Source organism: Caloenas nicobarica, chromosome 24, assembly GCF_036013445.1.
Source record: "Caloenas nicobarica isolate bCalNic1 chromosome 24, bCalNic1.hap1, whole genome shotgun sequence".
NCBI classification, from domain to species: domain Eukaryota; kingdom Metazoa; phylum Chordata; class Aves; order Columbiformes; family Columbidae; genus Caloenas; species Caloenas nicobarica.
In genome coordinates, this window is record NC_088268.1 from 6227093 (window position 1) to 6243759 (window position 16667).

The 16667-nt window shown below is 50.0% G+C and overlaps 1 protein-coding gene across 21 annotated transcripts in view; it reads left to right on the forward strand.

Annotated features, from left to right (window-relative positions):
• MAPT (microtubule associated protein tau) overlaps positions 1-16667 on the forward strand; it is a 44856-nt gene that overhangs the window by 3670 nt on the left and 24519 nt on the right. For all 21 annotated transcript variants that reach the window (XM_065651091.1, XM_065651090.1, XM_065651098.1 and 18 more), the window contains exons 2-3: positions 13432-13520; positions 14899-14985. In XM_065651091.1, coding sequence (XP_065507163.1) covers positions 13448-13520; positions 14899-14985 — 160 coding nt within the window. In that variant the 5' untranslated portion in view covers positions 13432-13447. The remainder of the gene's footprint in view (positions 1-13431; positions 13521-14898; positions 14986-16667) is intronic.

Sequence of the window (16667 nt, forward strand, 5' to 3'; positions counted from 1 at the left end):
CTGCGGCAGGAGGGTGGGCAGCGCCTTCCCGGCGCGGTGCCATCTTCTGCAGCCGCCTCGGGGAGGGGGACGACGGCAGCGGTGATTAAAACAGATAGATTAATCAATAGTAGAAAACCACGAGGAAAGGGCCTTTCAGAAAACAGAACTGTCCACGCCAAGCCCAAAATTTCGGGGGGTGGGAATTGCTATTGAGGTCACAGTGCCCCGGAGTTGCTTTGTTGCATCCCCAGCTGCCCGGCCAAGGATTCGGTATTTCACGTTAACAGCGTGGTCGCTTAAGGTGGGTTCGTGTGCCACGGGTGTTTCCGGCTGGGCTGGGGGTGCTGGTGCTGAGCCCCCTGAGTGTGGGGCTGGGCTGGTGCTGCTGGGTGTGACTGGTGGTCCCAGCGGCCCCTGGATGTGCCTCGCACCTTGTGCTGTCGCAGTCTCCTGCTGAATTGCCCTCTTGTCCCTTTCGTTTTCCTCTTCGCCTGCTGCCTGTTCTTTTTTGTCCTAAAATCACACCAGGCGGGGCGTGGGGCTTGCCCCCTTTCTGGGGTTTGCCTTTTTTCCCTTAATTGCAGTGGGTTTCTTTGGTTTAAGTCTAACTTCACAGACGTGTAAAGGGAAGTTTTCCAGGCGCGCTGTGTGGCACACCTGCCCTCCTGCCTTGGAGCAAATAAACCTGTAAGGAGCAAAAACAGCTTCAGGTGAGGGATGGAGCCCTCTCTGCCATGTTAGCACAAGGGAGGATTTGGTTAGGGAAGATTTGTTGTTGTTTGTATGCTTTAACACCTAGAAATGCAATCCTGTTGTTCGCTCACAGAGGGCAGCTGCCATCACTTTAAAGGGAGTTTCTCCTTCCATTTGCTGGTGGTACCACCATGCGAGGTGCAGCTTCATTTGCAGCGAGAGGCTGGGCTCGCTTAGAAACAGGCGTGCTGGAACGAGCAGCTGAGATGAGCTAAGCTGTCACTTCAGCTATTTGTATGCAGCATATTCCTGAGCTGCCCTGCGTTTATCTGCGTGGATCTGGGCAGATGTCTAACGCGTGTGGCTGAATGAGTGGAACAAAATTCACAACTGAGAATCATTAATTTGTTCTGTCGAGCAGTGGCTGCCCTCTTACATCCGATGAAGGGTTTTGCCTTTGCTGCCAGTACCTCAGATTTGGAGTCTCTAATGGTTTTCCTTGGGCAGTTCAATTTTTCTGCATTTTTTTTCTCAAGGTGGTCAATCAAAACAGGTCTCAGTTTGGCATTTACAGGCTGCTCTTGAGAGAAGGAAAATTAAAATCTCATCCTCTCTAGAAATGAGAAATAGGCTAACCCAGTTACACTTTGTTCCCTCTTGATGTGCAAAATGCTTGTTTTTTACCCCAAGATGTGCAACTAAGGAGAAAAACAAGGTGCTGGCTGACTTACCTGAAGTGCATGAAGGTTTTCTAGGCAGATAATTCACGCCTGATCAAAGTATCACATATTCTTGCTTCAGATAGAATAATGGTGTTTGGAAGGAGGTGTATGGCCGTGACATGCTTCCCTGTGCCATCCTCCAGTGTTGGCACAGGAACCTCATGCTGATAAATGCCCCTGGAGATGAAGGCTTGTGTTCAGATTTTTCGAATTAAGATACAGATGGGGTTTGTTTTTTTGAGACCAAGCTCCTGTGCTCTGGGGAAACATGATGCCTGTCCCAGAGGTTGGTTGCTTGGGTCTCTGTCCTCCATAAAGCTTGACTGCGGCATGAAAGGATCTTAGGACAGTTGAGTCTTGAACACATAGAGCTTAAAATGAAAGACCTGGTGAGCTCTGGTTTAAAAGGTTATTAGGTCGTTAGTGTGTGTGTGTGGGTGTCCAGTGCTGTGGGTCTGTCTTTGTCTTGAACAGCAAGATGGCCAGAAGTTGACCCGTGAGAAACCTGAACTAAATCAGCTCTGCCTGGTTTAATGAGTGAGAGTGTGAAGTGTGGTTGTGGTAATTTGATGTCTTAAAACGCAGAGTCTGTTTCTCTCCAAAAAAGAACCATTTGTCCAGCTCTGCTCTGGAGCAGCTGGCTGCTGATCTGCAGCTTTCTGGTGAACTTGTGGCAAAGGTCCCATCTGACATGAACATGAGACATATGAAGGTGTTGTGGTCTCTGGGGGAGGTAACCCCTCTGTGGTTTTTAAGGTGGACACAGCTCTGCCATGAGAGACTGAATGAATCTCTGCTTGCAGCAGGATGAATCTTCTCCATCTGTGAGCTGGAGTTTTGTTTCGCACTGAAATCTGCCCTATGTAGGATGTTTTTTAAAGTGCCTGTGGAAAGCATATGCAGTTTACACTGGAGTATGAAGGAGAAGTATTTGTGCCTTTAGGCTTGAGTGGATTTTCTTTGCAAGTCTAACGAGCCCTTCATGCACCTCAGAAATCAATCCACTGATTTTTTTTTTTTCCCTTTCCCTTCCAAGTAGTCCGATTAGCAGAGGCAGTCATTACATGCAGTGTGGTTCCTGTTTTCAGTGTCTTGTCTTTAGATATCCAAGGAAAGGGAGCACCAGGGGATACCTTCTGTTAAGCTAAAAGGATTATCGCTGCAGTTGGGCTAATTATTTCCATCTTTTCAGCCTCCCCACCGTACCTGCCCTGACTCCTCTTCCCAGAGCAGATCTGGTAACACCGTCTGTCCGTCTTTGCCTCTGTGCCTGCCCTCAGAACTCGAATTGAATTGCTCCGGGGTGTTGGTGGGACTGGGGACACGCGTGGGTTTGTCCCCAGGCTGTCCTGCTCAGGGCTGTGTCTCGGCTGTGTTGGTGCTCGAAGGCGCAGGGGAAGGGCGAACTGGTGGGTTATTGCAGGATAAGGTGCGGTCTTAAGGGACAGGTTGTACAAGTCCATAGGAAGAAGGGCTGTATTAAACTCTGCCGTTCATGGTGGAACTTCAGCCCTTACAAGAGAGGTGATGAAACCACTTGTATTCATATTTTGAATAAGGTGTGTCAGTTTGAATGCTGAGTGCTGCAGAGTTGCCGGGCGTTCCATCGCTTGTCCTCGCTCAGTCTGTGGCTCCCGCAGCTCCTGTCCCAGCGAGTCTGTCTGGAAGCATCTGATGTAATTTCAGATGGGTTTCATCAGTGTGTCAAGTCACTTGCTGGAGAATGAAATTCCTCGAGTTGTTTGTAGATGGCTCAAAAAAATCTAAAGAGGTCTTTCCCATGTTCCTTGAACACATCCAGCTCAGAAGTAAAGGAAACCAAAGAGACGTAAACGTGGCTTGTGTTCCTTTCCTAGTGATGACCCACCTTGTACAAAGTGCTGACTACCTCCTTGCAGGTGCTGAGTATTTTATTGCCCTCTCACTGCAGATCGGGGTGTGATGGGGTAGGAGTTGCTGGGCCTGAATTACCTTTGTGGTTTAAGGCGAGACCAGTGATGAAGCCGGGTTGTGTTACAGGAGCTTCATGTGCTCTCTGCCCATAGCTTGTGGTGTCACACATCAGGTGTTAGAGACCCCAAAGCTGGGATTTACTCCAAACGCAGAATTGCCTTTTTCAGCTCCCACTTACTTTGAATTCAAGGGCAGGCAAATTCTGCCCTCTGAAGTTACTACTTTATATGTGGTTTTACCTGCTGCCTCATCAGCATGACAAACGCTGCTCTGGAGCTGCCTGGAGGGGTTTGTAGAAGTGGCTTTTAACAACGGACATCTCCAAATTGGACAGAAAACTGCATGCCTTTCCCTTAGCATCTTCTGGTGCAATAATGGAGAGCCTGGCAGGCATATGCAAGCAGAAGTAATAAATGCTGCTGTTGGGTACGAGAAGGAAAGCAGTGAAAGTCCAGCTAAAGATCTGCTGCTCAAGCTGTGGTGTTGCTTGTTGTCACTGCCCATCAGTGAGAGAGCAGATTCAGAAAGGATGGGACTAAAATGAGGTAATCGGACCTGTCCTGTGAGAAAGGGAGGGACTCTGGGGCTTGCGCAGAGGAGACCTGGGGAGCTGCGGTGGCGGGTGAGTGAATCCAGCGGCTCCAGGGGCAGCGAACCGCTCGCTGCCCCCCGGGTGAGCAGTGGCAGCGCTGTGGCTCTAGGTGTGGCCAGGGCCGCTTCAAATGCTGTCTCTGCTCGTGCACAGCAATAAAGAGCAGCACTGCTGAAATGCCGGCAGCCCTGTTTATTCCAGCCTTTGTATTAGTGATTTAGAGAGAGACTGTGACCTTACCGAACATGAATGGATCCTCGTAACCTGAGACCAGGAGCAATATTATTTTAAGCAAGAAGTAAGGCTCTGAACCAGGCTGTCCTTTTATACATATCATACGTGTGACAGCAGAGCTGCATTTAGAGCTGAAAGGGGATAAAATCCCTGAGGAGACTGATTGCACCTCATTTATTTTTAACAAATGTACTGCAGAAGATTGAGCCTGGATTCCGAGACTTGGGGCAGTCTTAAATTCAGACCATTTCCACTCTTCATCCCTGTGGGAAGGAAGATGGGCACCAGCTGGGCTTCCAGCTGATTCCTGTGGAGGGTGAAATGCAGATGGATTCCGATTTTTAAACTTACTCCTCCTTTACGCTTTGGGCTGGGAGGGGAAATAATGGTTTTACAGCTCTTTGGCTGAATTTATGGTCTGGCTTTCCCATGTAGCTTGTCACTATTCATGCTGCCTGCATCTGCTTTTGTTACAAATCTGCTCATAGACTTGATAAAACTGGAATCAAGGCGAGACCGATTCCTACCTGATTGTGAACCCGAGTGGCCCGAACTGGGGAAAGACCACCTGGAGAGAGACATCCAAGCGCTCAGCAGGAAGGCGTTTTATGCGTAAAGGTTTTTATTTGCTGTTCATCCTTGCTCACTTGAAAATGGTTGTCTTGTCCCTCAGCATGGTTCAAACTGTGCTCCCTTGTTATGAAAAATAAAGGTATAAATGCAGCTTCTGTTGGTTTTTCATTGATTTAGAAGCAAGAGCTCTAGCTCTCATATTCTGTTAACTTGTGGTGTGTTTTGGGAGACGCCACCATCTCCCACTGCACCTCTACGTGCTGTTCACAGCAAATGAAACTGTGAGCAAAACCAGGCACCAGCACCCCGGGGAGTGACGGCAGCCCGTGGGCAGGCTGGTCCTGGTGGCACGGGCAGACGTCAAGCTGTTGGGGTGCCCCCTGTCCCCCATCGCGTGCGGACGTGGTGGGCACGTCCCAGTCCCCGCCCTGTCCGGTGCACAATGCTCTCGTCCCAGCTGTGTTCTCCTGATGATGTGGTTTTTTTCTTGAGCACCTCCAGATTGGGATTTTTTTTTTTCTGCATTTATCTTCTTACTACTACAGATTTAGTAAAAACATGCTGCTTTTAGTTTTTAATAAATACTGTTGTGAACGTTTTAGAGGGAACAGCTTTTTTTTTCTGCTGTTATGCAATAAGATGACAAGGGAGATGGAAGCGTAGCAGAAATGCTTGATGAATGCCCTATTGTTTGTGTCTTTTGGCCTTAAAAATAAAAGACGTTGAGGAAACACAATCTGACTTTTGGCATCATCTGAAGTGTCTTTTAGTAATGAAAAGCAAAAATAATGCAGAAAAGCGAGACAGAAGCTGAAATCGCCTTCTCTGAGGCCTGTCTGGTTGCATAGTGACTTCTAGGGTGAGGATAAGTCCTGCAAAAGCCCCAAAAGCTCGTGGGATGTGACATGTTTGTTTCTTTCTGGGGTAAGAAACCAGTATGTAAAAAACACGACTCTTTCCTTCCCCTGTACTTACAGAGACACTGTCCTGATATGACGTCCTGCAGCATTCCAGTGCTGCCAGTCATCTGTGGGATGCTGGAACCAGACACTATGGAGCCAAAGGGTATTTTGTGCCCAGTCTGGGTATCAAGTGGCTAAAAGTAATGTCTTGGTGAATAAGCACTGCGGGCAGACAGCGGCGATGGTTTGTCACTGTGCTGAGCTGTGTGTTTTCAGGTGATGCCTGTTCTGTGCGTGTGTCAGACGCCCACCCGGGGTCTCGACACTTCTGGGGCACTGGGTGCTGCTCCTCGACCCCCTGGGTGCCCTGTCCATTCTCTCCTGTCCCTCGGGGCAGCAGCGGAAGCCTCTGCTCCAGCACACTGGACACCACTTCTGCATCAGCAATCTTTGCAGCCAGGAGCTCTGCAGGCTTGGATCCTGTAAAAGTAAAACAGTGCTCCCTAAGAAACTCCCCTAACTTGGCTTCTTCCATAGGACAGGCTTTCTGTCGCTGCAAGAGCGATGCCAGCCATGGTGGCGTTGCAGTAGCTGGAGCAGATGATGCTGTTGTCGTCGTTTTAATTTCTATCCATGTGTTGAAACAGCTCAAAATAACTTAAGAAATGAAAGCTCAATCTGAGAAGATACCTTGAGTGTTTTCTTTGCCCTGAGAAAATCTCCTGCAACGTTAGTGTCCACAGCACTTGCTGGTTCTGTCCCATCCACTCTGATGAGGATCACTCACATTTGTAGGCTAGAGCTATGGCATGAAGAATCTTTAATATCTTCATTATTGTGGCAGCATTGAATGTTCACAGAACTTCTGTCAGGGTTCAGCACATGTTGTCAGCGCTGTGAAATCAAAGGAAGAGAAACAGCTGAGATCAAAGTAAGCAATATACACATACCTGGTGTCTTGATGGTGTCTTTTTCAAACCAGAGGCAAAACCTGGTGGGGCTGGCGGTGCAGCTGGATGGGGGTGGGTGTGGGCTGCGCTGGTGCTGCAAAGCTGGGGGGAGAGGACCCACCAGAGCATGAAATAAGTCCTGTCAGTTTGTTCTTGACCTCATATTGACGAAGAAAATGGTGGTAACCCTGAGAAACTGCTGGCCACACTAATAGTCCTGCTTGGGGTAGATAGGAAGCGTCCACAGACCAGATGAGCCCTGCCAGGCCCTTTCACCGCTGTGCGCATGGGACCTTCCTCGCTGCTCCTCACGGGAACGTCCTCTGTGGCGGTTCCACGTGAGCAGCAGGAGCGCGGCAGCTGTCACTCGGTGGGGATGGATGTCTGTCTGTCTGTCGTTTTTCGGGTGATGCAATCTCTCAGGAAAGCAATTTCTTCCTCCTCGTGTGATTTGCCAGCCATGGTAAAGGAGATTTTTGATGTGGCAGAATGCTGTCATGCCATCGGCTGTCTTAATTAATGAAGACTCCAGCAGCATTTTTAGGAACTCTTCTTTCCTCTTTCCCCTCTCCCCATCCAGGCACACGCTACCATCACTTTTCTACTGTTGCTGGAAGGTAACGTGCTAAGAACACGTTGTCTTGTGCTTCTTTCCCTGCTCTGTCCTTTTAGGTGGCGGCGGCCAGGCGGGGGGAGCAGCCGGTGAGACAGAGCGGGGACTTTGCCATAAAAAGCAGTTCAGCCACATCTCAGCATGCAGCACAGCCTTTGAAAGGCAGCGCAGGGGAAATATTAGGCTTCCACCATTTTCTGTTAAGTGAATAATGGCTGGTACAATCCTGAATGCCAGTGAGCCTGCCTTAAATCCTGCAGCAGCAGGGAAGATGCTCTGATTTCCAGCGGGTTGAGCTGAGCCTGGGATGGGAAGAGTCAAAGAGAATTAGCTGGTAAATAAGATCTCCTGCCTTCTCTTTGATCTGCTCTACATGTTCAACTGCTTAAAGGCTTCCCAAGCAAGCAGCATTTTGGGGAGGAAGAGTTTATCCACCCGTAGACCATCTCATGGCTCTGTGAAATGCACTGACTGCAAGATGCTCTAGCAGGGTCTGGGAAGAAATCCAAAGGTCGTCTAGTAAATCCCTGCTAAAGCGGCTTCTCTTCCTTCTATTCAGGAAAAGCCTGCTGAACAGACAGGGCAAGCTTTACAACTACTGTTGCTTCCTTTTTTGCTGCCGTGTAAGCCCCTCTGATCAGAGCTTTAATCTAGCTAAAGTTAGTGGACTTAGCAAAGGCCTCATCTTCGCATCATAGTGTGGAATAAGAAGGGTGATCCGGAGTGCTGACACCTCCCTGGGCAGCCCCTAAACGCCCTCCTGTCAGCGCCCAGAGAAAGCTGGGGTGGGCGGGGAGCTGCTGTGGTGGTGTTGCAAAAGGTGGGTTTTGACTTGGTCAGGTGAGCCAGACAAAATGTGAGAAAGGTAAGAAGGGGTAAAAGATGAAGGAAGGAAGATACGGACAGTGGCAGTACATGCTGCGGGTTGCCGTGGAGGTGCTGATGTTCCAGGTGAGGTGAAGGGGGAGCTTTGCTGCCCTCCCATCCCCGTGTCCCTCGGGAGCCTCTGGTGTCTCCTGCAGCCCGGCTGAGGAGCGCGGTGCAGCTGGTTGGTGTCCCTGCAGCCTGCCCTCCGGGCTGCTTTGTCCCCAGCCGCTCTGGGACAAGCCTTTCCACCTCTGTTCCCCTTGCAGGGAAGACGGGAATAAGGATATGTCTTTGATAAACCACCTTCTTCTGTCAATAGTAATTGATGCAAGATTTAGTGTTAATATTCCTACATTGCAAAACTTGTGTATGTTCCTTCAACCAATGCCCAGCACATTCCTGTTCCTGGAAGAGGCCACATTTGTGGTGCCCTTTTATTTGGGCAGAGATGTGCAGATAAAACCATTTCCCATCTCTTGCAGCTTGGACCGTGGCTGGAGTTGTGTGCCTGGATAATCTGGTCTCCTAATTGCCACCCTGCTTGGAGGCAGCTGCTGAACTGCGCCTAAGCTGATTTGGGATGGCAAATTCTGTTAGTTTAATTCTCAGCAACACTGAGGAACTTGTCAGCATGGGAGTATCCCTTGGCTTTTCTCTAGCCACAAGTGTGCCCTGCAGACCTTTGCCAGCTGGTGACCCCAGCAGTTAGAACTTGCAGAGCTCTTGGTGTGGAGAGCTTTGATTTGTAAGGGCTTTTTACTGACCTTCCCCAAGCTCTTGTGTCTTTGAACCCAGCTTTTCTGTTCCCCATTGATGCTGTTTGTACAGAATCGTGGCATCTCATTCCTTGGGGCTTCTTTGTCCTGTTCCCACCCTCACCTTTCCCCCATCTCCTTTCTAGATGTGGTAGTGTATAATTCACTGTTGTGGGAGCTGTTTGTTGCCTGGTATGCATGAAGCTGGTACTCTGATGAGGCTCCCGTACCTCAAAGCTGTTCTGCTGTGAGCCCAAACCCATCTCACGTTTGCATGGAAGGTGTCCTGCTGCCAGAAAAATGTGTCAAAAGTTCCAGGCCCCCAGAAAGTCACTTACATTATAACATGGAAAGAATGTGAAAAAAATTGAAGACGTATTTTTGAGACAATTTCTTTTGCAACTCCTTGCTGTTGTTCTAAGAGTCATTTGTCTTTGAACCTGAAAGATATTTTTCAGCCTCTTGACTAGATAACTTGAAAGTCCATGTAATTTCTCGGCTCACTGCATGTTAGGCGGTGCCTGTGATTAATGAGATCACTGTCCGTATTCCTCTGTCAGCTTCTTGGAAAAACAGTACTTGGAAAAGTACACAAAGGAGATGAAAAGGAAGTTGCTTATGAATTATGAACAGCCTTTCAGGCTGATGTTATTTCACAGAGCTGTCACTTCATTTTAATTAAGTAATTCAGGTGGAATGATGCTTTATTTAAAACCCTGTTTGTGTTTGATCACCTTTCAGAGGTACCGCTTAGATAGCTTATGTTTGTCGAATTTTCATTTTCAAGTAACAAGAGTGGGTGCTTACTGTCCCACTGGTTAAATAATGGAGGAGTAAGACAGCGCTGTGGCTGAGCACAAGACACAACAGCCAAGGGCTTTACTCTGCCCATGTCTGGAAATCATCTGGGTGATCCCTTGGGCATTTTGTGGCTGGTGTGAAAGATGGAGCTGCTGAGCTGGACTCAGTGATGGGTACCAGAGTGTGCAAATCCAGCCGGTTTTTCTCAAAGCATTGCACTCACCTTCCGCTGAAAATTCTCTTTCCTCTGTTTTCTTGCCAACGTGTGGCCGGTAACCAGCTGCAAACAGATCTGGCAACACCTAGTTTATTTTGGGATTTGCGCATGTGTAAATCGAGCCATTAGTTCCCAGACTCGTGATCCCTGGAGCTGTGCAGTTTGAATTGCTGCAGATCGAGACTCTACCTCTTCTCCTGTGACAGCGAACAATCCCAGGTCCGTTGAGGCCGGCGGCTGTTGGGGCATGTCCGTCCATCCTCGGGGTGCAGGGTTGTGGGGCGGACGGCACCATGGAGCGCTCATCTCCTGTCACCAGAGGGTTGCGGGGATGCATTTTTGTGCTCCTTTGTGACAGCGCTAATGATGTCGTGTGGCACAGATTACGCAAGGCTGAACGCCACCGAAGCACAGCTGTGTGGTCCCTGGCATCTGCTTGCTTCTCCCTCTGCTGCTGGGCCACTCTCAATAGGGTACGTTGTTTTCAGCCCTGCTTTTATTTACCTTTCATTGTGGAGAAACCTTTTGCCAAGTAATTAAGACTTGAGGCTGCCCGACTTAATTTCGGATCTCGGTGTCCCCTGGCAGAGTTTGGAGGCTTTGGTGGTGGTTTGCTGGAGAGCCTGGGCAGCAGCTCGTGGGCTGTGCTGTGTCCGCGTCTGTGCCCGTGTCCGTGCCGCTGCCGTGTCCGTGCCGGTGCCGTGTCTGTGCCGGTGCCACGTCTGTGCCCGTGCCGTGCCTGTGTCGTGTCTGTGTCCGTGCCCTGCCCGTGCCCGTGCCGCGTCTGTGTCCGTGCCGCGTCTGTGCCCTGTCCGTGCCGGTGCCGTGTCTGTGTCCGTGCCGCGTCTGTGCCCTGTCCGTGCCCGTGCCGTGTCTGTGTCCGTGCCGCGTCTGTGCCCTGTCCGTGCCCGTGCCGTGTCTGTGTCCGTGCCCTGTCCGTGCCCGTGCCGCGTCTGTGTCCGTGCCGCGTCTGTGCCCTGTCCGTGCCGCTGCCGTGTCTGTGCCCGTGCCGCGTCTGTGCCCATGCCGTGCCTGTGCCGTGTCTGCACGGGGCTGTGTCTGGCCCTTTGCCGGCTCTGCAGGAGTCGCTGCGGACGGGACACAGCGTTTGACACCTTGTGGCCTCGTGCTCTGCAGCCCAGAGGGGTCACCAGCTAGGAGAAACATGCAGCTCTACAGAAGTTTGTTTCCAACACCTAGGGCTGGTTTATGCCCTATAGACAAGGCTTAAATGTGTTTTAGTCCGGACATTCTCATGTATTTAGTTCATTTGTTGATTTAATTATCTTTTAAAATCCTGCTTTGCATAGGCCTTTGCTGTTCTCCTTTCCTCTTTATAGAATAGCATTTGCAGCCATTGTTGCAGTTCTGTTGGAGGAAGGATGCAGCAGTTGTTTTGTTTGGACCAGTTTTCACAGACAAACTGCCGTTCTGTTTAGGGGCCTAGCTCAGCTGCACATAGCGAGCAAAAGGCAGAGGCACCGGGGGCTGAGCCCACACCACTGCTGTCGGAAACCAGCCTGTTTCTCCTGCTGCTGGCAATAAAGCCTTTGCCCCCTACTTGCCTTCTCATGTGTCTTGTTGCACAGCTCAGAAGGACGGCACAACGCCTCTTCTCCGTAACGGTGGGCTGTGGGTTTGAAAAGTGTGAGGTTTGGAGGAGCTGTTAATTATGGGATGGGCTGTTGCTTTTTAGATAGTGTCCCCCTGGTTAGCAAGAATAGTTCTGCTGGAAGTGGATAAGATTCTTAGGAGGGTTTGCGCTTTATCTGTCATGCAGAGGGTGCTGCCAAAGTTTATCTCTGTGTAGCTATCCTTGGTGTAATTATCCATTACTGAACCATTGCTTCAAGGTGTGGCTGGTTTTACAGTTTTTTAGAACACTTTTCCCCTTAATGTTGTATTTTTCCCAAAGAGAGATTTCCCCTTCCTCCCTGTGAAAAACAAATAGGATTACCATTATGCACTTTTTTCAAAATTCAAAGTAGTTTTTCAAATGTGCACTTTTCAGACGATCTTTGTTTAGAAAGTCTAATCTAAAATATACAGTTTAATAAGGTTTCAATTCTCTTTTATTGTATCGATTTATTAGCTGAATGGCTGAATCCTGCCACGCGTGGAGCTCGGTGGGGACAGGGGCTGTCTCTGCCCCGCTGTGAGCAGCACAGCGTTAAACTCCTTGAATAGCTCAGACAGACACCTTTGAAACCCCCGGCCGTTCCTTGGTGCTGCAAAGCCCCGGCACTGGCTGGTCAGCAGGGAGCGGGGTGACAGCGCTGCGACCAGGGCGACAGCAGGAGCAGCGTGACAGTCAGTGGGAGCGGGGTGACAGCGTCCCCGTGCACCCGCCAGCAGACCCAGCGGCCTTTGCTGAATCACGGGTCAGTGCTTCCGTGCCAGGGGGCACGGATTCTGGATCTCTTCAGAGGGAACGATCTTCGGCGGTGTCGGATGCCATCCATGGAGCTGGCAGACCAGCAGGGTCTGACTGGGAATCCTGCCTGCCAGATGTCCTGGGAAATTCCTGTGCAGAGGCAAGAAAGGACCGTGTGTTTCCAGGGAGGCCGGGGAAGACGCTAATTGCTCTTCTCCAAAAGCACAGGTGGGAGGAAGAGAGGAAAGGAGGCAGAATAAGGAAACAGTAAGCGTCGTTTAAATCTAGCACAGCAGATTTGAGAGGGTTTGCCTCAGGGTCTGCAGCTGGGAAGCAAAGGTGTTAATATCTGTAGATGTTTAGTGAACTGAGCTGTGCTGGAAGAGGTTTGGAGTGTGCAGCAGAAGTTTGTTTGCACTGACCACACTGCTCCTGGTGATCGCCTGTGACAAAATGCCATGTCCTCTGAGCACCAGGATGGTAATTTTGCTTGGGACATATTAAATACTGTGGAATTTTGATATTGTAGCTGAGCAGAACTTGCCTATATCCTTATGCTGATGGATGCAGTGACTGGCACATGCTTTTGCTTGTGCAAGAATAATTAGACCTTCCCTTTGTTGACAGGTAACATTTGTTCCTTTATATGTCTTTCATGCAAAATCTGTGTTTTTCTTTTGGTTCATGCCCACAGGTGAATTTTTTCTGTCCTCTGACTTGCTGCGACCTCCTGCACTGAGAGCTTGGAGCAGCTCTGCTGACGAGCAGTGTCTGGCTGGGGCAGCCCTTTTAGACCCCAGTTTGGCATGTTAACTCTCCGTTCCCGCTGTCCTCCTCTGTTTGATGACTGTGGACAAAAAATCTGGAGGCACTAGAGTTAGATGCTCCGCAGAGTATTTCAGCACTGGTGTGAAACCCAAGAGATAACATGTACCTTGAGCTGTGACCTTCCCCGGATGCAGTGGTGTGGTTTCAGGGCTCATCAGCAGACGGGAACACAGTAGATATCTTCTTACAGTGGCTGGAAAGGTGGCTGGCTGGTTTTGGCTGATTGCTTGCAATAGGGTGTTCAATGCTCCTGGAAACTGGCTGACAAACCAAAATTGTCTTGTGGAGCAGTAGGTGGGAGTGCACCAACTGGGCTGCAGATGAAGGCATCTCATGTCAGGTTTTGCCTGATGGGTGCTTGTTTTCACTCTTCAGGTAGCTTTGGTGAGAGATGGCGGAGCAGCGTCAGGACGTCACCACGATGGAGGATCACGCAGCCGGCCAGGAGAAGCACATCCCATCAGGTGAGCACCTCCAGGAGATGGTGTCGAGGACCTGCCTTGCCCACTGCTGAGAGAATGACCTAAATGGGGAGAGCGGGGCCAGTGTGGCGGTGCGAGGGCTCCTTGGGGATGTCCAGGAGATGGTGTGTGTGTCTGGAACGTTACCGTGGATCAGCTGGCTGCAGCCAGTGGACGGGGGTAGCCCACAAGATGCTCTGATGTTCATAGTCACAGGAAAATGTTGCTGTTTGTGATCATTGCCCAGCAAGAGCAGAACAACCCCCAGTATCCAGACCAGTGAAGATCTTACTGCTGCAGCTTTGCAAATGTGTGTTTCTGTGTTCACTCCTTACTTCGCTGTACAAATACAGCACTGCTTTTATTTGGAGACACAGCTCAGGGATGCTGCTTGCTGCCTGCTTTTTTCACCTGCACAGGGAGATGGAGAGAACTGAACAGAGAGCTTTGGGAAAGTGGGCCATGCAAGAGTATTTTGCCCCATATTTCAGACCTGCATCTCTCAATAAGCCTTTCCTTTCTCATTCCACCATGCTCCACAATTGAGCTTGGAAACCCACGTAACACCAGCAAACCTGGTGGGACTCACATGGGCTATGCTCCATGACAACATCATCTCAATTTTTTTTTCTTGAGGTGCTTTGGACACAGCTTACACTAGATAAATGGATTGTCTCTGTCCTGGAGAGAATCCATAGCATCCATTCATCCTGGGTTCTGTAATGCATTTCAGTCTGATAGCTCCTCTCAGCCTCAGCTTTGCACATCACAAGTTCCCAGGGATTTTGCTTACGTTAGTTTGAATCTTCTTTTCCAAGTCGTTTTCTCCAGTTCTCATTATTTTATTTGCCCAGACTCCTTGCAGAGAGGAGACTTGTGCCTCTTTCCCTGCTCTTCTAAAAGATGACTTTTGCAACCAAGTCTTCGCACAGCATGTTATGTGCTATGCCAAACCCCTTACAAAGACTTGCTGGTTTGCCGTGATTAGAATTAATGCATCGTGGAAGTGTTCAGCAGCCTGCTAAGGGAGGGAGGCTAAAGGCTCCAGAAGTGGAAGAGAGGACAAGAGCAACTCAGAAATTGTACATCTTTTCTGCTTACGTTGCTAAGATCTCCTTTCCTCCTTGTGCCATGCTTTGCTGTCTCTAGCTGCCCAGTTTACTGGGCTTTTCTTTTGCTGATGGGTTCCCGCTTGTTCCTTTTGGTGATGACACTGGTGCTTTTTGGTTGGTATTTTCACGCTTGCTTGCTTATTAGTTCAGGTGTTTTATACTCTCCAATTATAGTTTCTTGCTGCTGTGGATCTGGGCAATCAGAGTTCGTTAATTCAGGAGATAATTCATAGCCACGGAGTTGTTCTAAGTATTTGAATGTTTTCCAGGCTATCCCCTTCAGATACCAGTCGATGATGGATCGGATGAGCCTGTTTCTGAAACATCTGACGCTAAGAGCACCCCAACTACGGAAGGTGGGAGCTCTTTGACTTACTGCTTTGAAACCCATGATGGATGGGGTCGTGGTAAACCTTGCGAAAGACTTGCCGTGCCTTGTTCTGGTGGGGTTTCTCAGGAGGAGCGTCTGCACTCTTGGACAAATGTTCTTCGTTAGTCTCATCACAGGCGATGTTTCCCACTCTGCAGAATAAGATAATGAGCTTTAAAGGTGGAGAGTGGGTGAGAAGGCAAGAGAAGGTGAAATGTTTATTATAGTTCAGGAAGTTGCTTGCAGTTTGTTTCCCGAAGGCTTTTTACACAGTGACAGCAAGCTCCTGTTGGCTCAGCGCAGCTGGGAGCAGTCCATGTTGTGTGCTCCCACGGCCAGAACTTTGCATCGTCGTGCTCCCCCAAGATACCGACAGCACATCCTAGTCGCTGTGTTCCCTTTCAGCGTTAGCTGTAACTCATTGCTCTCTTTTTGCCCCCTCTGTATTTACATGTTCATTAGCACAGCATGATTCATGCTGGAATGATGAGATGGGCAGAGTCTATACATAAAACAAAACTTCGTGCTGATGTAAAGGTCATATTAGGCATGTCTGAGCTGCTCTATAGTGTTATCTGAATACCGTGTTTGTGGAAGGAATCTAATTCTGAAGTGGTCTAGAGGCTTGCTCACTGTTTTAATTAACTGCACTTTTTGTGTTCCTCTGGCTGCTTTAATCCCAAGTATCTGTCTCTTGGAGACTTCAAGTAAAGGCATTGCTTTGCAAAATTTATCTAGAAGAATAGTGGACATAGATCCTGACCAGTTCCAGCCCTGTCCCACTGGAGGTGTGGACTGACTGACAGTCTGTGAAGCGGCTCTGTTCCTGTGAATGCAGCTCGATAAATCAGTATGAAAAACCTGGCTGGTGCAGAAGAGGTTGTTGTCCCTCTTTCCAGTTGTATCAGGACTGTCACGACAAATAGACATCCCTTTGGTGGATCGAGCCAGGTGTCTCAGAGCTGCCCAGAGTGCGATGCAGTCACAGCACTTGGATGGTTTGTGAAGGGATCCAGTGGGAGCTGTTCCGTCCTGCTCCAGACCGGCGGTGTCCCTGTGCAGGCAGCACTGCCGTGCGTGCAGCTCTGTCCCGCTCCAGACCGGCGGTGTCCCCGTGCAGGCAGCACTGCCGTGCGTGCAGCTCTGTCCTGCTCCAGACCGGCGGTGTCCCCGTGCAGGCAGCACTGCCGTGCGTGCAGCTCTGTCCTGCTCCAGACCGGCGGTGTCCCCGTGCAGGCAGCACTGCCGTGCGTGCAGCTCTGTCCTGCTCCAGACCGGCGGTGTCCCCGTGCAGGCAGCACTGCCGTGCGTGCAGCTCTGTCCTGCTCCAGACCGGCGGTGTCCCCGTGCAGGCAGCACTGCCGTGCGTGCAGCTCTGTCCTGCTCCAGACCGGCGGTGTCCCCGTGCAGGCAGCACTGCCGTGCGTGCAGCTCTGTCCTGCTCCAGACCGGCGGTATCCCCGTGCAGGCAGCACTGCTGTGCGTGCAGCTCTGTCCTGCTCCAGACCGGCGGTGTCCCCGTGCAGACAGCACTGCCGTGCGTGTAGATCAGGCACCATTGGCTGTGTTTTCGGTGTTTATGCTAAAGCCTTCAGCTGCATAAGAAGTACACCGGAGATACGTGGTTTGTGCGGCAGAGGGGACACGTCATGGTGTCCCTGTCATACT